The following is a 22,858-nucleotide window of genomic DNA, read 5'->3' as shown; positions in this document are numbered from 1 at the left end:
ACACTCTCCTCCAAACCAGGTTTTTTTTTTTTACAGACACATCCCAGAGCAGCTGGGGGTCTGCACCAGTCCCACCGTGCCTGCCTACGACAGCGACAGGACAGGGAGGTGCACAGCGCGGTCCCCTCCTTGGTTTTGGAGGTGCCACCAGCAGGGCAAGGACAGGGCTGAAAAATCCAAAATCCCTGATGGTATCAGAGGGGGCTGCGCACCCCCTTCTCCCCCCGCATCGCACCCCAGCCCCAAAAGGGCTCAGGCAGCGTGCCACGGGGTTTGCTCTCACCTTTTCTGGTGACCCCGAGGAGATGTTGCCCAGCCCCCGGAGAGCCAGCATGCGCACCAGCAGGCAGGGGTCCTTCTGCCTCCCCGTCATGTTGTCCATCACGGTCTCCAGCAGCATCAGGTCATTCACCACGTTGCTATTAAGGAGCTGAAGCAGGAGAGAACATCAGCGGTGACAGGACACTAACCCCGCAAACCACAAGGGAGCTGATGCCTCTGATTCAGGTGCTCTTATCCCATTACACCGGGAAAGAGCCCAGGGCAGCCTTGGTTTGTCCCCAGTTCTCTCAGACCCCAAACTCCACGCTCAGGTCATCCAGACGTGATGAGGGACAGCCCTCATACCCCACAGGGTGCTCAGATCTGGGGATCCTGCCGTGATTTGTAACACGTGAGCCAAGGACCCCCAGGGATGGATGACGCAGCACAGCCAGGAGGGACCCAAATGCGCCCCTCCGGAGCAGGACCGAGGTGCGAGACCACCTCTGGGGTGAGCTGAGGGCAGTGAGGAAGAGCTCGGGCTCCCTGCAGGGCTGAAGCACATCCCTCCAGGCTGTGTGGTGGCCGAGCAGCACGGCACTGGGAGCATCCTCAGCGCCAGAGCTCCTGGAGAGCCGTGCTGAGCCCTGGGGGCGCTCGGAGGCACTGAGCTGGGGGGGTGATTCGGGACCCCCGGCTGGATGGAGCCGATGGGGCTCCTCTCCTCCTGACCCCATCACTGGGGATGAGGGGAGAGCCACGCGTGGACGTGGACAGGATCCAGGGAGCAGCACGGGGCTCGTCCCCAGCGAGCTGGGGGGGCCGTTAACTGGGGAGGCCATTAATTGGGGAGGCCGTTAATTGCCTGCAGCGGCAGGGTCGGCGCCAGCCCCGCGCAGGAGGGGCACGCTGGGGTTAACGACCTGCGAGGGCCACACTGGGGCTCCCCGGGGCTGCTCCAGGCTCCTGGATGCTGGGACCCCCGGGGACCCCCCGGCACCAGGCACAGCACCCACAGCCCGACGTGGGGGAGCTGCTGGCTGCAAGCGAGGGGCTGCCAGCACCCCCCAGAGCTGCCCTCGGGGCTGGCACCGAGCCCCTTATCCAGCCCCTTAACCCGGGGCATCCCAGGGCAGCGCTCAGCGCCTCTGCCCAGCGCCTGCGGAGCTGGTGAGGAGGCTGAAGGCACAGAGGATGAAGGCACGGAGGCTGCAGCACCCAGACCCTGCCTGGTGCCGCAGGTCCCCGCTGCCACAGCCCCGTGGCCGTTCCCCTCCTGGCTTCCACTCTGTCATCTCCGTCACTGGCACGGCTGCGAGAAAAGGGACTGAGCTCTCACCTCATCAGTTTTGAGAGAGGGAGACACAGGCATTTGCTTCCTTCCCCTCCAGCTCCATGGTGAGGCAAAACTGCTATTTTAAACCCTTTAAGGATTCAGAGAGCCAACCACACTCCAAAACTAAAGCAGATTCTGGGACGGGATCCAAGAGCAGGGCCGTCAGCTCCCCCAGCCAAACAGAAAATAAAAACAGTGCCTTAATCCCAGGCTGCTTAAGCAGCTGAGAATTTAAAAGGTGGTTTATAAGCGGGGATATAGCCCTGCATTGTTGGCATGAGGTGCTCCTTTATGTAACAAACACTCCTCGAGTGGCCCAGGGCTGTAAGGTGGTATGTGCGCGCAGCTAGGGTTACCGTCTGCTTGGCCGCGCTGCCCCGCGCCGGAGGAAAGGACTTGAGTCACCTCATTCCTTAAGGTGCTACGTAAGGAGGGAGTTATGGCTTGCTGGCTCACTGCGGGGATGCGTTCAGAGTTGGCCTCCTGCACGCGCTTCTCTGCCATCCCCTCTGCCAGAGAGGGTCGGGAAGCCGGGGAGGACAGCTCGCGGCTGCGCCGTGCCGCGTGCGCCGTGCCGCGTGCGGAGGCACGGACAGACAGACAGGCAGACAGACGGACGGACAGGCAGACGGGAGCAGCCACCTCCCCTGCTCACCTCGGCGAAGAAGGCCGTGGTGGTGATCCTCTGGCTGTCGAACACGCTGCTCAGCGTCGGGACGAGGTTCTTGACGATCAGGGGCAGCCTGGGCCCGGCGTGGCGTGCCATGGCGCTGCGGGCAGAAGGGGCCGCGTCACCCACACTGGGACGGGCTTGGCACCCACAGACAGGGCAAAATTCGGCAGCAAGAGGAAGGGAACCCAGCACTGGGAACAAACCAGCTCCCAGACCTACAGCACTGGGGTCACTGGTGGCCAGGAACCACGGGACTCCTGCTCGCGGGTCCCTGGGGCTGCGGGCACAGAGCGCGGTGAGGCGCTGGCACCGAGCCCCGCACCATGGGGGTGTCAGCGGGTGGGTGCCCACCGTGTGCCTCTGCCAACAGCTCCTGTGGGGCCAGCAGGACGGGCAGACAAAACACAGGCAGCTCCGAGCCCTGTGGGCAGCTCCCCTCACCCCAGCAGTGCCACACAGGCACTGGGGGCCCTGGCAGCCCCCACCCTCTGTCTGTATCCCCGTGCCCTGCAGCAGCCGCAGCCTGGACGAACCCCTAACAGTTCCACATCCTCCCAACACACATCCATCCTCGTGTCCATGCCCAGGGGCTGCTGGCAGGGTGACCCACGCTGCCCCGACTCAAACCCGGCCCTGCACCCAACCCCAGCTCCGTCCCGTCCCCATGGGGCTGCTGACGAGGTGACAAACATGGAACCCGTCCTGCACCGTGCAGCGAGGCATCTCCTGCCCGCAGCTTTGCTTGCTTGGATGGGCACAGCACAGCCCCTCACCACCACCTCCCCCCTGCCACCGCCTGGGGACAAGCCATGGGGGGGACCCAGCTCCGAGCCCCCGCCGGGCACCGTGGCCGCAGCGGCCGCTCCAGCAAAGCTTGGCCGGGAGGGCCGGGTTTTGTTTGGGATGAGACACACGAGCGTTCGGGAGGCTCAATAAAGCATTTTTGTGAACGCTGGAAAATCCCAAACCGGTCGTCTCCTCCTCAGCCGTCCAAGAGCTATTAACCACGCTGGGTGGAGGGACAGCGGAGTCCCGAGCTGAACCAGGGACCGGGGCCGGGGCCGTCCCTGCGGGTGCTGCAGCGCCAGCACGGCCCCAGCGCCCTCGGCACGCGCAGCAGCACCAAAAAAAAGAAAATCCATCCCAAACCGTTCAGTATCCCTCACACCTTCGTTTGCAGCCTCCACAAGCTCAGCCAAGCAGCTGAGACCCGCAGAGGTTTTACTGATGAGCCCCAGCCTCCTGGCGAGCCGTGGCGATGGGCACCAGGCGCGGGGGGTGCTCGGCCCCCCGGGAGCTGAGCCATGGGCTGCATCCAGCCCGACCGCGCTCCCGGCACCGCCGCTCAGCCCTTGGCGCCCGTCCACGCTCCCGCCCCCCCGGCGGTGAGTGCCGGGGTTAATCACAGCACTAACGAGCACTTTCCCCCTGCTCTGACCTCCAGGCGTGGGGCGGGACAGAGCTGACAGTGAGTCACCCCCAGCGCACGGGGCCTGGGCCCGGCCACCCCACCACAGTCCCACCCTGACCCCCGGGAACCCCTGGGGACCCTCCGTGGGCTGCGAAGCGTCGCGGCTGCCCCGGGACGCAGAGCACCCGGTCCCCCCATGGCCACGCCGCCACCGGTGCCGGAGCAGAAGCATCGGGAGCAGCGCGTCTCACCCGGCCAGCACGGCGATGCCGTCGTGGTGCCTCTCCGGACTCGCCATCAGGTCCCAGCCGCCGGCGCTGCCCACGGCCTTGGTGACCGCCTCGCTGCCGCCCCGGGCCAGCATCACCTTCAGCGTCTCCACGGCGCAGCTGGGGAGAGAAACACTGTGCCATCACACCATGGCACGAGCTGCCTGTGGCCCAAGGGGCGAGCCCGGCACGCGGCAGCACCGGGACAGGGGCCGGTGCCGAGGCACCCGAGGACCGAGCGAGCTTCAGCTGGAGCGAGACGAAGCCATAACTCACGGCTACTTCCATTTGCACCGTGACATTTGCCATTAAAGTGATCCAAGACAATAGGCTGAAAAGTAAAGAAGTCCAGAACTGCTTTACGGAGGGTTTTTTTTTGCATTAATATTTTATAGGTGGGGATTATTTTGCTGCGAGCACAGAGCAACATATGGGAGCCATACATTATCCTGTCAAAACAAAACAAATATAAGTAATGGATAAATCTTAGCCTTCAATATGAGCAAGAGGAATGTATTTACCACACACATGAAGAAAACATGATTTAGGAAGGGTGTCTCAGCACAACGGTCTCTCAGCTTATGGCTCGGGCGCCTGCGAGTTTGGCTTCTGGAAGGAGAGGGCTGGGCTGCGGTGACGAGGGACGGGGACGTGTAGGGACAGGGCTCGGGGCACGGGCACCCCAGGGCTCTGCGGCAGGACACCACAGCCCCCCTTAACACAGGACATGCCATCTCTGCTCTCCTGAGTCCAGATTTGAGAATGAGGATGGAAAATAAGCGCTCACCCACCGCATGCATGGAAAACCCCACCACAGCCAGACCTGGAGCGCCTGGTGGCTCTGCACTTGTCAGCACCCCGCACAGCAGCCAGGTCTGGGGGTCCCCAGGGACAAGCGCCTCGAGGATGCATTTGCCAAGCAGAGCATCACCAAGGGCCAAAGCTGAGCATCTGCCCAGGGCAATGCACCAGGAGCAGGGAAGGAGACAAGCACGGAGCACGGAGCAGGGTTGCTTTGCTCCTCGGCACGAGGACCTCTCCATCTGCAGCCACCCAGCACCCGCCACGAGCCCCAGCAGAAGCTGCCCGGTCCCACGCTGCCCTCACAGCCCTGCACGGTGGTGTGGGTGATGCCCAAGCCTGATGTCTGCACCACAAAACCCATCCGGGAGAGCCCACAGACACCCTCGGAGGAACATCCAGCTGGACCCGGCAGTGATGGAAATGGAAAAGCAGCACCAGCACCGCGTGCCGAGCCAGCTCGCTCAGCTCTGTGCAAAGCCTGGGCTGGAGGAGAGCCCCACCACGAGCTCCGAGCATCCCTGCACCACGAAGGCTCCAGGACAACAAGAAATTAGCTGCTAATTAAATAAAACCTGAGGCTGGAGTATCCACCACCCAGAGACCACCACCACCCAGAGACCACCTCCAGCCACGATCGGAGCAGCCGCAGCGACAACCTGTGCTGGTGCCCAGCAGGTCCGTGCCCCTACCTCTGCCCAGCCCCGCGCTCCTGCACTGCAGGAAACCTGCACAAGCCTCAGCGCTTCGTGTGCACGCAGGTGAAGCTGTGGCTTTGCCCAGGAAAGCCTCGGTGGGATTTTTCCAGAGGACAGAGCCCAGCGAGGTCCAGGGACCTTCCCACCAGCTCCGTGGCTACGGATGAGGTCCAAGAGGCGAGGGCACGGCCCCAGCCCACTGCTGGCTCTCGGGGGCCACCACCCAGCCAGGCCCCCGCTCCCCTCGAGCCTCCCCACGAGCTCCTGGCTCGGTGTCACCGCAGCGGGGCCGGGAGCCCGTGGCCAGCGAGCCACCGCGGCGCGGGGCGGCTCCTGCGGCACGGCCCGGCCCCAGCGCTCGCTCGCAGGCTTTGCTTTTTCCACCGTGTCCTATAGACACTTCCTTCCTTTCCAACAAAAGCCTGTGTCTTCCAAACCCCTTTTCCTGCCAAGCTATCATATTCACCTTTACCATCTCTCTTTGGCATTTAAGTATCATGGAGACTCAGAACTCAGAACGCGGACAGGAAATTGCTTTGATATTGTAACCAGCTCCTGGGACGAGGCTGGAATTTCACATCTCGGCGCTTGCTCCGCGCGTTGGACAAAGCCTCTTCCCCCTCCATCCATCAGCGATGACTTCATGGCCCCAGCTACCTGCCTGCACCCACGCAGCCGCCGCGCGGCCCCGAGAGCAGCCTGCTGGCCCCTGCCCCCGGCCCCAGCACCTCCCGAACCCAGAGCCCCGAGGGAGCAGGGGGCAGCCAGGGCAGCACCCAGGACTTGAAAAACAGCACCGAGAAACCCAGCACGGGCACAGCCTGGGGAGCTGCAACGAGGGCAGTTTTCCTTCCTGAGCACAGACACCGCGTCCAGCAGCGGGGTGGCCGGGTGCCGATGGAGCAGGGCGAGCGTCACCAGGACGCCCCCGCTCAGAGGAGCCCTGGTGGTGACAGTGGCCAGGGCACCCCCCCAGCACCGGCCTCCCCGCTTCGCCCAGCAAGCCCTGGACCAAGCCGGGTACCCTGCTGGGCACTGAGATGGAGGAGGAAGAGGAGGAGGAAGGCTGCCTCCCCGCGGGCTGCGGGGACACGATGGGGGCTCTCCCCTTCCTGCACCGCTGCTGCCAGCGACACGGGTACCCAGGAGCTGCTGCCTGCCCCCCGTTTCCTCGCCAGCACATCAGCTTTTCTCACCCCAAAGGCTCTCTCTCGGGATCAGAGGAGTGCACGTGGACAGGAACTGAAGCCACGGCCGGGGGGCACGCGGGCTCGGCCAGCCCAAACGCTGGAGGAGCGGCCACGGCAATAACTCAGCGCGTCCTGGTCTGCGTCCCGAGCACTGCTCGTAGCCCAGACACTGCTGGAGGAAGAGCAGCGGTTCCTGGCTCCGACGCCTCCTTCCCTGGGAGGCAACCAGTTGCTTCAAGTTTCCTTAAGTCCTGCTCGCGGCTCTGGTGCGGGGTCTGGCTGGGATCTGCCCGTGCCTCTCTTCCAGGAGTCGTTAACGGGGAAGAGCGCGACGAGAACAGACAGTTCTGGACGCACAACCCAAAGCCACAGAGGAAGCAGGGGTGTCCGCTCCGGGCCCGGGGCTCTGCGTGAAGACCCCAAAGAAATGCCCCGAGGGGACAGGATGAGCGCCACGGGTGCGGGGAGCTGCCAGCACCACGGGCACAGGCACGGCGGCGGGGCAAGGCGCGCTCCAGCCCTCTCCTCCGACGCATCAGGTTCGTTTAATTCAGTCCTAACATGTGGTCTAAATAAAATGCTAATCAGATAGCAGCCCTGCCATCCAGCACAACAACCTGTTTCCACTCATCACATCTCCGGGCTGGAAAAGTCCCCCTCGGAGCGAGCGGGAGCTTTGCGCGATGGTGCCCAGCAGACGGAGGGGATTGCTCAGCACAGCTCCGCGCCCTTGGGACTTGACGAATGAACTGGCGAGCCACGCCAGAGCCCTTTCAACTCCCCGCCACTGCGTTTGGTGTCCCCGTGCGCTCCTCCAGGCTTTGTTTTTTTTCCCCCAGGGCTAATAATAGCCTGTAAGAAAACCAAGCCTGCAAAGCAGGGCACAGCCTCCTCCCGCAGGGGAGTCTCCAGACACCGAGCCGACCCAGGGCCTGGCGGGCTCGGCCGTGCTGCAGCACCTCCTGCTGCTGCTGCCTCGGACACGGGCTTGACCCTGGCATCTGCATGGATTTAAAGTGCTTTAAAGCAAGCGCGAGCAGTTCTCATCATCCAGACCCTTTGCAGCAGGATGAGGGCACCCAGAGCCACGATGGCAGGGCTGCCGTGGCACACGAGCTGTCGGAGGGATGGGATGAGTGCCGTGCATGGTGCTCGCATCCACGCCAGCTCCATGGGCTGCAGATACGAGCCCTGCTCCTTGTCCTGGCACAGCCCAGAGGTGCAGGAGAGCAGAGCAGCCCCGGCACTGCTCAGAGGGGCAGGAGCACCAGGATTGAGCCGGGCAGGGCGCAGGCAGGGGCTGGCGAGCCGGCACCAAACCCTCTGCCCCAGCAGGATGGGGCTCCCGCTGCCCCCACACCCAGGGGGGCACCCTTTGGCTCTCTGCTGCCCTGTGAGAGCTGCTTGCACAGCCCCTGATGATGAAATGTCAGCACTGGGCATGGTCTGGGCTGGGGGAAACCAAACTGCCCAGGTTTTGCTCAAGCTGGGATCACGCAGAGACCAAGGAGAGAAGCCCAAGCCACGCGGCCCAGCAAGTGCTGACATGAGCCCTGCACAGGAAAGGGAGCTGCACTGCCACCGGGATCCCTGCCACCCTACAGACACATGCGTGCTCCTGGGCTGTAAAGGAGGAGCTCGTTAAAGGCTGCTCCCACTAATTTTACAAAGCCTGAAACCCTGTGCTTCCAGCAGCGCGCAGCAGAGCTCCAGCTGGCCCTGAGCAACGCTGGGGCAGAAGCCCCCGGAGCAGGGGGAACCAGCGGCACCCCAAAACACCCTGCTACCAGGACTCCTCCTCAGCCACTGGGGCCACCGTGGGCTGAAAGCCCCAGCAGAGGACAAGACATCCCTTGGGCTCAGCACGGCTGTGTCTGTGCGGGGAAGGTGGCGTGGCCCTGGAGCGTTTGCTCGAGCAGCCAGTAATTTGGCATGACTAAGCCGTGCCGCAGCCATCGGCTTGACGAAGCCAGAGGCTTTGGTCCTGCCAGCTCCTCTCCTCACCCGAGATGAAATTACCCCCTCTGGCATGCCCAGCCCAGCCCCATGGAGCCACCCCCCCGGGGGGCAGCAGCACAAAGCAGCACAGCAGGGCGCTGGCGCTGGGGTGCAGGAGTGCGTCGGGAACTGGAGCGGCTCGTTGAACGCTGCCCAATTTAGAGGCTCTGCTCCGCGGGAGGAAGCAAAACAAACAGAGCAGACCCAGACCGCAGCTCCGAGGTCAGGCCTCGGTGCCCGACACACCGCGGCCGGCGTGCTGCCTGCCCCCAGGAACGCCGCGAGGGCACCGAGCTCCACGTGCCGGGTCGCGGAGCCGCCCTCGGCCCCGTACCTGCAGGGATGGAGGCTCCGGGGGGCCGGGCTGAGGCTGCTGCTCCTCCTCTCCCGGCTCTGCAGGCTCTTCGGTAGCTGAACACCCACGGTGCAGCTGACTCGCAGCAGGAGAGTCACAAACAGCGGCGCATAGAGTCCCAGCACTGCTGCCCCAGACTCCGGAGCAGACATGATCTCATACAGAGCACATGTGGCCTGGAGAGAGAGCGCGGGAGAGGAGGATTAGGCAGGGATCTCCCACACCACGCCGCGATCTGTTGGTAAATAACCCGGGGAGGCAGCCAGGGGGCTGCTGCTGCTGCTCCCTCCTGCAGCCCCGAGCCCATTGAAGCGGTGACATCGAGCACCCGGGCGTCTCCAGGGGGGCAAGGCGAGGCTTGAAGCCCATACCCGGGGACACGGAGCACATCCCAGGGCTCAGGTTTTACAGGCAGGAAGACAACACGCACCCTGCCTTTGCACAGCCCCATTCCGGCCAATTTAAAAAGCCGTAATTACACGGCACAATATCCAGGGGTGTTAAAACCAGAGCGGGGAGGGGAGGGGAGGAATGTTTGCTTTCAGCGCAGCCGATCCCGTACCATCTGCATTTGGTTCTTCAGAGGAGGAGGAAATTTTCACAGCTGCTTTACTGCTTAGAAAGCTGCCAAGCTGGGTTTATTTTTCTGAAGGGATAAAATGCAAAGTGGTCTCCCTTGAGGATGGACACCTGAGAGGCTTTTTACGAGCCTGTGGATTAGCTCTAATAGGCATTACACAGCGATGCGTTATTTCCAGAGTCCACGCCTGGCACAACCCCCCCGAGCCAAGGAAATGAAAAAAGCATTCCAGGTGTTGGGACCGGCATCCCCGAGGGGTTGGGGACGGGACAGGGGCTGCAGCAGGACACTCACGGCCAGGGGCAGCGGCGTGGCGATGCGCTCGGAGCCGCTCCCCAGCAGGAAGCACTTGCTCTCCTTGTACGGGACGTCCCTGTTCACCTTCTCCAGGAGCTGCTCCAGGATCTGCGAGGTGAGGGTGGGATCGGCGGCCAGGGACCTCCACATGGCACATGTGTGGCTGCAGGGGAGCAGAGAGGGGAAAGCTGTTTTGGTGCCCCGCTCCGAGGGGTAGCGAGCACCAGCCCCCTCCCCACGCCGGCACCACCTTCACCACAGGGCAAAGAGAGCCCAGGAGGCACGAGCCAAGGAGGCAAACCCTGGTGAGAGCCCCATAACGGGTGGCTCACAGCAGCTCCAGGCACCACGAGCCAGGGGAAGCACTGCTGGTGCCTCCTGCACCGTGCTCAGCCCAAACCCTCTGGGCTCTCTTACTTCCAGCACCTAGAGGGGTCCCGCTTCGCCCCGCATGGTTTGCAAGCTGCCTGCCCTGGTAGGAGCAGAGCAGGGCTTAAAAACGAGGCATAGGAGAGGCTCTGCTCAAGGGGAGGTGTCCTGCTCCGTACAGCAGCAGCGAGCACCCAGCCACGCTCAGCTCTCCGGGGCCAGCTCTGCTCGTTCGCGCCGCTCGCGCCTCTAAGCCCAGCGAGCCCTGGGAAAAGCGGCTCCCGCAGCAAGTGGCCGTGCTGATCCTTGAGCGCACAAAGGAAATTCCAGCAGGGTCTGATTACTGGGGTAAGGAGCCAGGAGATTAGCTGCAGCTTAAGCCAAAGCTGCTCCCAAGCCCCGGCGCTGAGAGCACGTGCAGGCGCCGGGGCCACCGCGGCGGAGCCGGGCGGTACCTGTCGAACGGCAGCGCGCTGCCCAGGAGGCTGGACACCACCACGCTCTTGTGCTGGGAGGCCAGGATGTAAACCGTCTGCTGGGCAGCCTTCCTGATGTGCTCCTCGTCCACCTCCTGCAGCTTGCTGTGGATGATGCTCATGATGTCGGGCACCTGAGGGAGGAGGAGATGGTGGTGTCCGGCTGAGGGCCAGGAGGCGCGAGCACCCGGGGTGACCACGGGGCACCCCTGCAGACAGGGGACGTGTCCCCCTCTTCCCCTCCATCGCAGCAGGGCTTCAGCAGACAATGAAGGGGCAGACAGACCACCAGGAGGGCAGCTCATTGAGGAGGCCTCACCGCTCACAGGGCGCATGCAGAACCTCTGTGAGGCCAGGACAAGGATCCCCCGGGGGTGTCCCCGTGCCACGCAGAGCCAGGTGACACCGCCGAGCACCCCAGGACAAGGAAGACCCAACAAGGGTGCGCCCAGCCCCTGCGCTGCAGCCCTCTGGCCCGGTGCTGGTGCTAAACCCCAGCCCCACCGCGGCTGGTTAGAGGAGCTCAGCGAGCAAGTTCCTAGGAGGAACTCAAGCTGAACGCAGGGAGACACCTCGGCACTCGCTGCCGGCTGTAAAACGCACGTTAAGACAAATAGGAAGTTCATGCACAGACCAGGCCTGGCAGCAAATTCCAGAGATTAAGTGCAGAGCAGCAGAGCGCTCCGGCCCCAGCTGCGCGCGGGTCTGCCCCACGGACTCCGGGGCTTAGCATCAGTTCAGGTTTCAGGATCTGGGCTGGACTGGATCTGACCGAAAGGTGAGTCATGTAAGCTGGAGCAATCCCACGTCGGAGAGAGGCTAATAGGTAGTGAACGGGACTTTAGCAGAAGCTCTAGTGCAAAAGCGAGCCTGAGGAGCGGCTGGAGACCCGGTGTTTCCAATTACCGCAGGAGAAAGGGGGAGCTTAGCCCTAAAGGTAGTGGATTAGACAAAAAAGCCTTCTGTGTCCAGCACCTCTAAGCCCTGCAAGCATCCAGACTGGCTTCCCGGCCAGGAACCCCGGGCTCCCCCAGAGCTTGCAGAGGTTTCACAGGGAGCCTGAGCTCTTCTGGTAAAGTGAGCTCCTCTGAACTCCTCAACTCGAGCAGGAGCCAGAACGGAGCCGGCCTCGCCAGCAGCCACCGCCTCCGCACCGCACCGCAGCCCCCCCGGCCCGTGAGGACGCGGGAGGAGAGCGCACACACAACGTGCCCGGGGGAAGCAGCGATGGTCAGGAGCAACAGCCCCCAGGAGCTCTGGACGTGCGCTCCTCTGGCCAGAAATGCAACGGCAACGACCGACAGCAAGTCCCTGGGGACGGGTGTTAAATGCCACCTCCTTGTGCCACCCCTGCCTGTACCAGCACAGCCATCACCCCGCAGCCTGGCTGCAATTGGGGCCACAGTTATAGGGCTGCGTACGTGGTAAGGACACCGGGCACCAAGACCCGGCCAGGGCTGTCCCTCCGGGGCTGCATTCGCCCCCGAGGCCGGGCACAGCTCACCTTCTCCTGCAGGACGCTCCCGCGCTCCTTGAGGAGGGAGTTGATCATGACGGTGGCTGCTCGGGAGCAGTTCTTGTCGGGGTCCGCCAGCCCCTCGAACATGGCCAGCAGGAGGCTCATCAGCTGCTCCGGGGGGACGCGCTTCCCGACCACCTGGAGGAGGGCGAGCGGAGTTAACGCTGGGTTTCTGTGGCTCTTGGAGCAGGTGGCAGCGTGGCTGCTCCGTGGCACGGAGCCCTGAGGGAGCACCAGCCAGGGACAGGACAAGACCCCCGTGGAGGCAAGAGGCTGCCTGGGGCTCCCCTGGGATGGGCTGGGACAACCCAAGCACACCAATAACCCCACTCCAGCCACCACCCTGAGGATGGTCCCCAGGTCTCATCCAGCCCACGGGTGGGACAATCGGCAACAAGGTTGGTGGGAATAAGGACCCCCAGAGCCACAGCATCCAGGGGATGGCAGCTCTGCCAGGACAAGAAGGGATTAGCAGCTCCTCTACAGCTACGAGCCCTCCTGGAGCAGTGCCTGCAGAGATCCGCACAGAAGGGGCCACCAAAGCTCACCCTCACAGGAGCAGGGTGCGCACCCCTCCATCACCACCAGACCCAGATGCTGTCCCCATTGTCCAAATCGCAGTGGTTTGAGCCACATTTGGACCAGTGGCTGCTTTACCAACACCAGCACCACGCTGGGAAGGCACTGGGAACCACCACATACTGGAGCTGGACACAGCAGCGACGGGGACTTGAGGGCTGTGCTGCAGCCAGCAGCTCCCAAAAGGAACACGATGCGCTCCAGTCTCCATCCCGGAGCACCCTGGGGCCCCGTGCAGGTCTTATGGGGCTGAGACAGAATCCCCCCCATCAGCGTGTAGAGGACAAGGACAGAAACCACCTGCACTACCTCAAGGTGAATTTTTGGTGCTAGTGCTGGGAACACTGATGGTTAAAGCTGCACACCAGACCCCTGAATGGATGCACGGAGCTACAGCGCAGCGGGGCACCGTGCCCCCAAAGCACCTGCACGGATGTCCTTGATGGGACCCTCGTGCCCAGAGGGGACCGGCAGCTTCCCCACGGGGCGAGATGCTCTCAGCATCCCCTGGGCTGCCCAGGAGACGCGTGCAGCATGGCAGGAGAAAAGTGCAGTGGTTTGGTTCCTGGGGTGATGCTGGGGCTCCCCAGCAGCCCTCGCCCCACGTGGCTGTTTGGAAGTGGCCAGCACCCCGCGGACACCGGGGCCGTGCTGGCTGTGCCCTGCCTTACCATGGCGATGTTGTGGCAGGTGTGGAAGAGGACGGTGAAGTCGGGCTCCTCCAGGCCTTTCTTCAGAGCCTTCAGCCCCTCCACCATCTCATCCGTGTGATCCCGGGCAAACCCTGCGTTCAGAGGCAGCCTTCAGTTCGCAGCCTTCCTCGGGTTTTACACCCAAAACGCTGCAGAGCGCTGGGTGTTGCTTGCAGCTGGGCCACTTTCCAGGGAGGAGCTGAGGAACCGAGGCTGCTGCCAAGGCGCAGAGGTGCTGCCCTGCAGGGACACGCAGCTCGCAAGCACAGGACCGAGCCAAAGCCCCCCCGGCACCGCACGGGCTCTGCTTCCCCTCCGTGCCTGCGCCTGCAGCATCGCAAGGGGAGGACTGACCTCTCCCGGCAGGAGGAGGAAACCCAGGCTGAATTTGGCTCAGGAACCTGCTCCAGCTGCGCTCCAGCATTTCCAAGGGCTTTCAACACCCAGACAAACGCGAGCCCTTCACCCATGCGCCCCCCACCCCGCTGCCGGCCCCCCTGCAGCGATCGGCACTCGCAGGTCCCCCCCGCTCAGCGGATGGGGTCCGCACCCCCTGCCCACGCGCCCACCTTCGTAGCACAGCTGGATGTAGAGCAGGCAGTAGACGCAGTCCACCGCGTGCTGGCGGACGCTGGCCAGGGAGTCGGAGCAGCGCGGGGAGAAGAGGGCGATCAGCACGCCGAGGTTGTAGAAGGGGACCACGGTCTGTGGGGAGACAACCGCGGCCGTGCTGGCGTTGGGGAGCGCGGGGCCACCACCAGCGGGTGCAGGGAACCCAGCGCCCACCCCAGGGGGGGCACGCGCCCGATCCCAGCGAGGTTGGAGGGCAGCGGGGAGGCGATGCTCGAGCACCGCGGCCACTTACGCTGACGTTCAGTTTGGCCAGGTAGAAGTCCAGCAGGGCAGCGCTGATCTCGACAGCGCGCTGCCGCTCCTGCTCCTTGTTAGACTTGATCCAGGGCCCTAAGTGCTGTGGGGAAACGGGTCAGAAAGGAGAGCAGGAGCTCTGCGCTGCACAGCCACCCGCGGCACGCGGGTGTCCAGGAGGGGACAGGGACTGGAGGACTGGTGTCACACAAGAAGTGAGGACTGCAGGCTGCACCTACCGCAAACATGTCCTGCAGCCCGTGCGGGGTCAGGTTCCTCTGCAGGAGGCTCTTCAGCAGGTCCTTGAGGGCACTGAGGGTGTCACCGTACAGTATCTAGGGAGGAAAGGCTGATCACAGGCTCTGAGCCCTGCACCCCGTCCCGGAGAGCCAGGCTGGGCACGTGAGGAGGGATCTGGGCATCTGGTGCTGGGTGCCAAAATGCAGCCACCTCTGGGCTGGGAGGAAAAGGCAGCAGGGACTGCTGCCCAGTTTGACAAAGCCACCTTAACTGGAAGCACTGGGGCACGCAGGAAGGGTTAGCACCACGTGGCTGCAATCAGCACCATGTGCCAGCACCTCGCCAGAGCGGAGCCCACCAGCACAGATGCTTCAGAGCACGCTTTCCAGAAGGGAATTTGGTCCTAATCCCACCTGGGGATAAATTCCAGCAAGCCCAGGCTGCACGAGCCCTTTGAAGATGCTTATAGTTTCCTTCCGGGACTTATTTTGGGACAAACTCCAAAAAAAATAAAAACTACAAAGCTTCACGGGGGTGGGCGGGGAGGGGGAAAGGATTATTAACGCCAACATTTCGGCCAGGTGCCTGCGCACAGGAGCAGGGGACGGCCAGAGCCCAGCTCCCGCTCCGCAGCTCACCTCGGAGGAGCCGCAGCAGCAGCAGCAGCAGCAGCAGGCGATCCTGCGGGGCAGGGGCTGCTCTGCAGCCACCCGGCAGCTGCAACAACTTCATTAGCAGCGTGTTATTTTCATTCATTAAGCACTCAACCACAACTGAGAAGCAGCTGCAGCCTTTCAAAAGCTGGTTATGTAAAGGCCCCTTCTACCCTGCAGGGTTTCCAGGATCATTTGATTTTTTTCCTCGAGGGACTCCGTGCTCTTATTAGCAGCATTTGGGCTCGCTGATAAGCGCATATTTTCTCACTTGCTATCAGCGCGCAGAAGGGCCAGGCCTTTTCAGGAGATAACTGAGCAGAGGAAATGGTGCAGCTCGCTTCCCCCGAGGTGCCCAGCTGAATTGCAAGCAGCCTTTCCCACGGCCGGGCTGCAGCCAGAGGGGGGGCACGGGGCCGTGAAGGCGGCTGGGGCAGCGCTCGGAGCGAACAAAGCCGCGCCACCCCGCTGTGCCACGCCAGCAGGGCACCCCCTGTGCCCAACCCACACCTCCTTGTGCAGGGCATCGCTGCTGATCCCGTCCCTCTCCGGCCCGGGGTCCGGAGGCAGGGCGAGCACGCTGGCGAGGCAGGTGTCGATCAGCTCCGTGCGGTCGGGGTCACTGAGGTGGGGCTCCAGCGCGCTGCGCCGCGGGTTAAGGAAAGGCACCGAGCGCTGCAGCGGGGGTAAGGCAGCACCGGGGGTTTTAACGTGAATTCCTGCTGCCCCGGCTCCGTGCTCGGTGGCACCAGCTTCGGTCAGAGGCAGGCAGGGCGCTCGCTGTATCTGTGTCAGGGCTGTGACGTGTTCGAGTATTTTTAACCGCGGTGCAGAAGTCAGCTTTGCGCAACGGAGCGCGCGGTGCCCTTGGCTCTGCGCTGCAGAACGGGCGCTGCAGAGCCCAGCAGAACCCAGCCCAAGGGCAGTGCTGAGCTGGCGGCCGCACGAGCCAGGCTGCTGAGCGTGACCGTGCCGGGAGCCTGCGCACAGCTCTGCCACCAGACCCAAACGGGGGCACGGGGTGAGGCTCTGTGGGGGCGCACGGCCCCGGCTTCCCCCAGAGGAAGGATACACCAGGTAAGTGCAGGTGACCATCGCCCGCTGCCGAACCGGTGTCCGCATGGCATCCAGAGGTTCTGCTTTGATGAACTCCTGCAACACAGCAAGGGGACGGTCACATCCACCCCCTGCCTGCCCCGGACACGGGCCAAGCTCCGCAGCGAGCGCTGGCCCCGCACAGGCAGGGGTTGTGCTCACCACCATCTGGGCCACGAGCTCGGCTTTGCGGGAGAAGACGAAGTCCCCGCACTTGCCACCGTTGTGGATGGCTTGGCTGATCATGCAGATGCTCCGGATGAGGCACAGCTTCAAGGTCAGGTCCTGGGCACAGAAGGCAGGGTGAGAAGCCAAGGCCAGAGGTTCCCTGCGCAGCCCCAGCTCACCAGCCCACCCAGCACTGGCGCCTCCCCAAAAAAAACAGTGCCCAGGCTGGGCACGACAGCCTGGTCTGCGCTGCTCCCAGCATGCGGGCTCGGCCCCCGCTGCTCCTCGTCCCCATCCCAGGCTCTGGGTGACCAGGGCAGCAGATGGGCACCCCCCGGTCACAGGCTCACCGGGCACCAGGAGCCTGCGTTCAGGCAGCGTGGGGAAGGGGACGGTGCCCCCAGGTCTATCCCTCCCTGGGGAGGCAGCACCCTGAGCACAAAACCCCAAAAAGGCAACTCCAGGAGGTGAAGCCCTGCACCCCACAGCCCTCCTACACCACTCTTTGTCCCGAAGGAAGCGGTGCCCACCCTGGACATCCAGGCTGTGGGTCCCCCCGGGAAGCCTGGTGGGCTGTGACCCGTGGAGCGGGGGCTCGGTGGTCACGCTGCCTGCCCACCAGCCCGGGCTGTCTGCGGGATTAACGGCCCCGGGAGAGCAGCGGGGCCAGGGGGCGGGCAGCCAGGAAATGGGATAATGGCTATTAAGGCCTCTTTATGCTTCTGGATGTGCGCAAGCTGAGGCAGGGCCCCTCGCCCCAATTAAAAGGCGCTCCCCTCGTTCCAGCCCCCCGCGCCCCTCGCCCAGCTGAGCCCAGCAGGCGGGGGCCGAGCCGCGGCGTCCCCGGCGCGCGGGGGCAGAGAGACAGCAGAGGCTGTTAGTGCCAGCAGGAGCCCAGAAGGAAAAGGCATTAGTGGAGCCCGGAGAAGGAGCCTGCGCCCTGACAGCTTAACTTCAACTTGACAAATGCCATTTTTGTTGTTCAGCCTTTAAAATACAGAAACGCACGTACCAAAATACAGCCCCCCCCCCCCACGACAGCGATCTGCGTTTTAATATCCGATTGATTGATTGAATGATTGTTCCGGGGGGAAGCACGAAAATGAGTTCAGGGAATTTTCCCCGAGCTGCGGGCTGCAGCTGGGTCTCTGGAGTCCCCAGGCGTCCCCGGCACAGTGCCTGCGGGGGGGAGGCGGGGGCTGCCCTCACCGTGGGCAGGGGGCCGCGCACCGCTCCGTGCAGAGCCAGGAGCACCCTGGGCACAGCCCCGCTGCCCACGGCTGCGAGCACAGACCCTGAACCCGGCCCCAAAAGAGCTCCAGGTGCAGGCAGAGATCCTGCACGAGTGTGTCCCTGGGACCTGCAGTGCTCCGGGAAGGGCCGGGGCAGGACGGGCTGCAGGCAGCTGGGGGAGGCTGGAGCAGCCTTTGGGCAGCTCAGCTCCTCACCCCTGCAGTGACACATTTTCACCTACTCCTCCTGTCCTGCCAGAAAGGCGTTTTCGCCTTCCCTCTGCAGTGCGTTTTGGCACTTCCAGGCGATGGCCCCAGCAGCGGGGTCCTGCCCGTGGAGCCCCCGGGTGAGGAGCAGCAGCTCCTGGGGGTGTCCCAGGTCCCCAGGGGCAGGGCACCACTGCTGCGAGCGCAGCCTGGGGCTGCTTCTGAGGGGAGCCCAGAGCAAGAGGCAGGCAGAGACAGCAGGAAAGAGCAGAGAGGAGTTGAGATTTAAGGCCTCACACTGTACCTTGGTTTCTACCTTTATCCCCAGAACCTGCAAAACAAGACATGGGCAATGCCTGAGTGAGCACACGCTGCGGTACGGGACCTCCTCCAGGGCTGGCCGCAGGGCACCCAGAGCAGCCCGCCTGCCCCAGCCCTCTCCGGGGAGCACGGGGGCATCCCGAGGGCTCACCTTGGTGTTAAAGTACTGGAAGATGTTCTTCAGGATGTCTGCTTCGATCCGGGACAGCACCAGCTCCTTGGGCGCGTGGACAGCCACGAAGCCGTAGCACAGGATCAGGGTGCTCTTTATTTTCTCCACCTCGTTGTCGCTGCGGTCCTGTCCCAGCAGATGAGCGAGTTAATTGCTGGGGGGCCCAGGGCCGGCTCCTGGGGGCTCTGCCCGTCAGCTGAAGGCACCCCTGGAAGCCAGGGCCCCCCCTTTCAGTGTTTTTTGCTCCCCACCCTGCTGGTGGTGGCCGTGCCTCCCAGAGCCCCGCTGGAGCATCAGGTGTGCGCACTGCGCTCACAGCACGTCGCCGCCCGAGGCACGAGGCCCCATTTGCCATCCAGCATTAATCACTGCAGCCCTGCAGGGCAGGCACTCGCACCCCATACTGGCCAGGTTATTTTGGCAACCTGCTGTTAAGCTGCCGTGCTAGGAAACCGCACTCACCGCCCCATTAAGCACCGCAGCCGAAAGGCTTCACGCCCCCCGTCCCCACGGAGCCCGCAGCAGCCTCCCTCTGCTCCAGGAGCAGGGCTCTGGCTGCCAGGCTCTGGCCACCTTTCTGCGGAGGGCCAAGGTCTCCTCCGTGCCCACGCAGTGCTAATCCCACCCCTCAAGCACCCAGGCTGAGAGTCTGGGAATTAAAACAGCCTCCGGGACAGAAAGTCGGAGGAAAGGCTCAGTGCTTCCATCGATGCTCCCACCCCTGGGGGAGCGCACGGCTGCAGGAGCCCCGCGGGATCGCTGCCCACCACCAGCAGCCCCACACAGCACCAGGGTACCCTGACGGATTCGGCAGCCAAGCTGCAGCCCACCCGAGCCCACCCAGCGAGCCAGCAGCCTCCCTGCGACCCGAGCCTGCGGGAGCACGGAGCTGAGAGCTCGGAGCCAGAGCCAGGCAGCCCCAGTGCCAAGAGCCCTCTCCGGAGGGGCAGAGGGCTCCAGCCCCGTGCCGAGCACACCAAGGCAGGGAATTAACTCCTCTCCAGAGCACAGCTCCAGCAGGCGCTGCATCTGAAGGAGCCTGCACATCCCCTTCGCTGCAGGCTGTCCTGGGGGGGCCACTTTGGCTCCCTTACCTTGAAGATGCTGAACAGTCCCACAGATTTCTTGAAGACATCAGACCTAACAAAATCCTCCAGCTTGGCCAGGGTTTCCTCCAGGTGATTTATTGCACATATCCCAAAGCAGGAAGCGAGTCCCTGGAGGAAGCGGAGAAAACACATTAGCAGAAAGCTATTAATTCCCCGGCCCCAACTGACACTTGAAAAGAGCCCGATTATTGGTTTAATTCCAAACATCTGAGCCGTGCCCAGCTGAGCGCAGCCCTGGCAGCCAGCGCTCCCCTCTCCCGGGGCAGGGACACCTCTCCGGGGGCCGTGGGGCCGGTGATGCTGGGTGACCCAGCTGGGATGCGGCTCCAGGAGCTTCTGCAGGGGCAGGAGATGGGGCACGCTCCAGCGGCAGCTCCGTGGGATGCAGGAGCCCGGTGAGGAGCTGGGAGCGGGGCTCAGCAGGTCCTGCCTCTCTGCCACGGCCTCCAGGAGGTCTGGCAAGCTGGGCCGAAACTCCATAAACAGTTTATTCAAGAGCAGCCCTCGGCAGAGCTGTGTAACCTGGAGGGAAGCCAGGCACCATTAGCTCGTGTTTGCGCTGCTCTTTGGAGGCAGCTGCGTGGCGGGGCCGCGCTCAGCGCTGCGAGCTCCAGCAGGGCAGCGCCGCGCGGTGGTCCCGGTGGTCCCGGCTGAGCGTGGTGGGACCCCGGCTGGGGAGCACAAGGAGCTGGAAGGAGCATGGGGACGGCCAGCACCACTGGGCTACAGCACCAGGACAGCCACAGAGCCGTGCCCAGAGCATTCAGGCTGAGCTGAGCTGAGGAAATGCTGCAGGTCACGCGCAGGCAGGGGACCGAGCTGGAGCCTGCCCAGGACAGGCAGAGCAGCACCAGCAGTGACAGCAGTGACAGCAGTGACAGCAGCACCAGCAGCACGCCTGCAGTGAGTGTAGGTGCAGGGAGGGACAGGGATGTCACTGGATTGCCCCTCGGTAGCCAAAAGCTGCTGCAGCCTTGGCCACTTGGAGCAGCTCCCAAGGGGGGGAGACCCTGCTGCAGCCCCCGGCTCTTGGGCTGGAGCCCGGAGCAGGCAGAGCTGGGTCCCTCCCCTGCAGAGCGGTGGGGACGGATTGAGAAACAAGGAGCAAGAGCTCCACCAGAGGGGCCCTGCTGGGTTTGCACACCCAGACGGGGCTGTTCTGACTCCTAATTAACCAGCTGCTGTCGGAGAAGGGCGCGCAGCCCCTCTGGCTCCACGCGAGCCAAGCCAGCACCTCCTGGCATCTCCTGGGGTGCAGGTTTAGCTCCCCAAACCAAGGAGGCAGCAGGAGCCAAAAATCCCTTCTGGCAGCAGGCAGCTGCAGGCTGCCTCCCCTCATTTCTCTGCCCATTTCTGCAGGAGCTGCAGCCGTGCCCTGCAGCCACCCCCAGGTGGGGGGACCCGAGAGCTCGGCGCGCACAACCCCTCTCACCTCCCTTTCTGCCTCCTCGTGGTATCTGGCCGTTTCCAGGAGCTCCTGGAGCTGCTTTTGCACCAGGTCCTTGCTCACACACGCCCCGAGCGTCGTCCCGATGCATTTGTAGAGGAAGTTCTGGAGGAGCAAGAGGCAGTTACAGACCACGAAGCCCCTGCAGGGGGACCAAACTCGGTCCCACCACGGCTCCTCCTCGTGCCCTCGGTGCAGGGCAGAGCTCGGCCACACGGAGCTGGGACAGCGGGTGACACCGGGGTGCACCGGGACAGACGTCCCCTCATGGAGCAGTGCCCAGCCCAAGGGAGAACCCCCCCAAATCTGCGCCCAGCCGGGCATCAGAACGAGCCCCCAACAGCACGGGGCACAGAGCTGGAGACAAACTGAGGACAAGGTTTGGTTCCAAGCCCACCCAGCCGCTTGCTGACCTCCCCTTAGGCACCAGCGAGGTGCCACAAAACGATGTTTTGGGGACATCGCGTGCCGGACCAGCCCCGGGGAGGACCGTCCCTGCCAGCCCCTCGAGGCCCTGCGGTCACCTTCTCCAGCGGGAAGCCGTTGTAGCAGTTGAGCTGCCTGCACATCTCCGTGACAAAGTGACAAATCCAGGTGTTGTCCGAAACAGCCGCCAGGGTCTCCTGCAGGAACTGCGGGCGAAGGCGCCGTCAGCCGCAGGCACCGGAGGGGCGAGGGCAGGGCAGCGACACGGGGGGTCTGTGCTGGAGGTGCCCCCACCCCAGAACCGTGCCCTTCTCCCCCCAGCCACATCTCCCCCAAGAGCTGCGCCCAGGTGACGCTGCCGCCCTGCAAGGAGTGGGACGAGCCGTGCCCGGGTTTAATTGCTTCTCCGTGCCCTATTTTTGAGGCTCTCCAATTAAGCGGGGAGACACACCTGGGACCGGTGTTCTCTGACCCACCAGCAAGCCTGAAAGCTCATTTTTAGCTTTCCCTGCAGAACGGCAAGGCACACCCTGCTAACCTGCATCTCTGCTCCTGAAGGGACGGGACCCAACAGCGGGTGCCAGCCCCACCACCACGGGGGCAAACACCCAAACACCCGCCTGCCCCCGGCTGCTGCTGTGCCACGCACACAGCCTGGGCAGGCTCAGGGGACATGGGGCTGGCTCCACGTCACCCTCCCAGCGCCCCCATTGCAGCACAGAAACCCTTACCAGGAGCAGCTTCTCTTCCCACTCCTTCTGGCACAGGCACTTCTCTGTGTTCTCTAGGAGGAAAGCACATTTCTGCCCTCATTTCTCCCCCTCGCTGAGCGCCACACAGCAGGGCACAGGGTTCCCGTGCTGCGGGAACCCCACAGCCACTTCTGTCCTGCCACAACGGGGCTCACAACCCGAAACAGGGACTCGTGGCAGGAATTAGTGGCACCAGGGTGATGAACAACCCTATTAAAATAGGGAGCACTCCTTCAAGGAGCTTCAGTACGCCAAGTCCCATGGCACGGGGGCAGCACCCCGCTCCTCTCCGGGCTGGCAGCAAGCCCCAGCAGAGGCTGCAGCCCCCTCCTACCTTCGATGTGCTCCACCAGGGCAGGGACCCTCTTGCTCCAGAGCTGCTCCAGCGCGGGGTGGACGCTGTGCTGCAGCACGTGCAGCAGGCGCAGGGCAGCCGCCCCCCGGCAGTCTCCTGCGTAGGGCTGGGAGGATACGACCTGGGGGGTTTTGGGGAGAGCAAAGCGTTGGTGCAAATAATGTCAGGGTGTGAGGCAGGTAGCACGAAATAAAACACAGGAATGGGACACTGGAAAGGGATTGAGCTCTACAGCTCAATGAAACCACAGCTTCTGCCTTTTGCTCCAGCTGTCGGTAACTGGAAGGCTGTCAGGGGAGAGCCTCTCTCC

The 22,858-nt window shown here is 63.7% G+C and overlaps 1 protein-coding gene across 4 annotated transcripts in view; it reads right to left on the bottom strand.

Annotated features, from left to right (window-relative positions):
* The window catches only part of MROH1 (maestro heat like repeat family member 1), a 41,426-nt gene that overhangs the window by 5,873 nt on the left and 12,695 nt on the right, over positions 1-22,858 (bottom strand). For 2 of the 4 annotated variants that reach the window (XM_068668195.1, XM_068668196.1), the window contains exons 17-37: positions 22,528-22,669; positions 22,173-22,225; positions 21,540-21,647; positions 21,001-21,120; positions 19,554-19,676; positions 18,439-18,585; positions 18,271-18,297; positions 16,522-16,644; positions 16,337-16,416; positions 15,775-15,907; positions 14,611-14,706; positions 14,370-14,474; positions 14,074-14,209; positions 13,484-13,596; positions 12,219-12,371; positions 10,694-10,848; positions 9,867-10,032; positions 8,972-9,168; positions 3,933-4,070; positions 2,253-2,367; positions 284-430 (exon numbers count right to left, since the gene is read on the bottom strand). In XM_068668195.1, the coding sequence (XP_068524296.1) occupies positions 284-430; positions 2,253-2,367; positions 3,933-4,070; positions 8,972-9,168; positions 9,867-10,032; positions 10,694-10,848; positions 12,219-12,371; positions 13,484-13,596; positions 14,074-14,209; positions 14,370-14,474; positions 14,611-14,706; positions 15,775-15,907; positions 16,337-16,416; positions 16,522-16,644; positions 18,271-18,297; positions 18,439-18,585; positions 19,554-19,676; positions 21,001-21,120; positions 21,540-21,647; positions 22,173-22,225; positions 22,528-22,669 (2,577 nt within the window). The remainder of the gene's footprint in view (positions 1-283; positions 431-2,252; positions 2,368-3,932; positions 4,071-8,971; positions 9,169-9,866; positions 10,033-10,693; positions 10,849-12,218; positions 12,372-13,483; positions 13,597-14,073; positions 14,210-14,369; positions 14,475-14,610; positions 14,707-15,774; positions 15,908-16,336; positions 16,417-16,521; positions 16,645-18,270; positions 18,298-18,438; positions 18,586-19,553; positions 19,677-21,000; positions 21,121-21,539; positions 21,648-22,172; positions 22,226-22,527; positions 22,670-22,858) is intronic. The other 2 variants (XM_068668197.1, XM_068668199.1) reach the window with 1 other exon arrangement.

Source organism: Anas acuta (assembly GCF_963932015.1).
Source record: "Anas acuta chromosome 2 unlocalized genomic scaffold, bAnaAcu1.1 SUPER_2_unloc_1, whole genome shotgun sequence".
NCBI lineage: Eukaryota > Metazoa > Chordata > Aves > Anseriformes > Anatidae > Anas > Anas acuta.
This window is presented reverse-complemented; position numbering and strand designations above follow the sequence as displayed.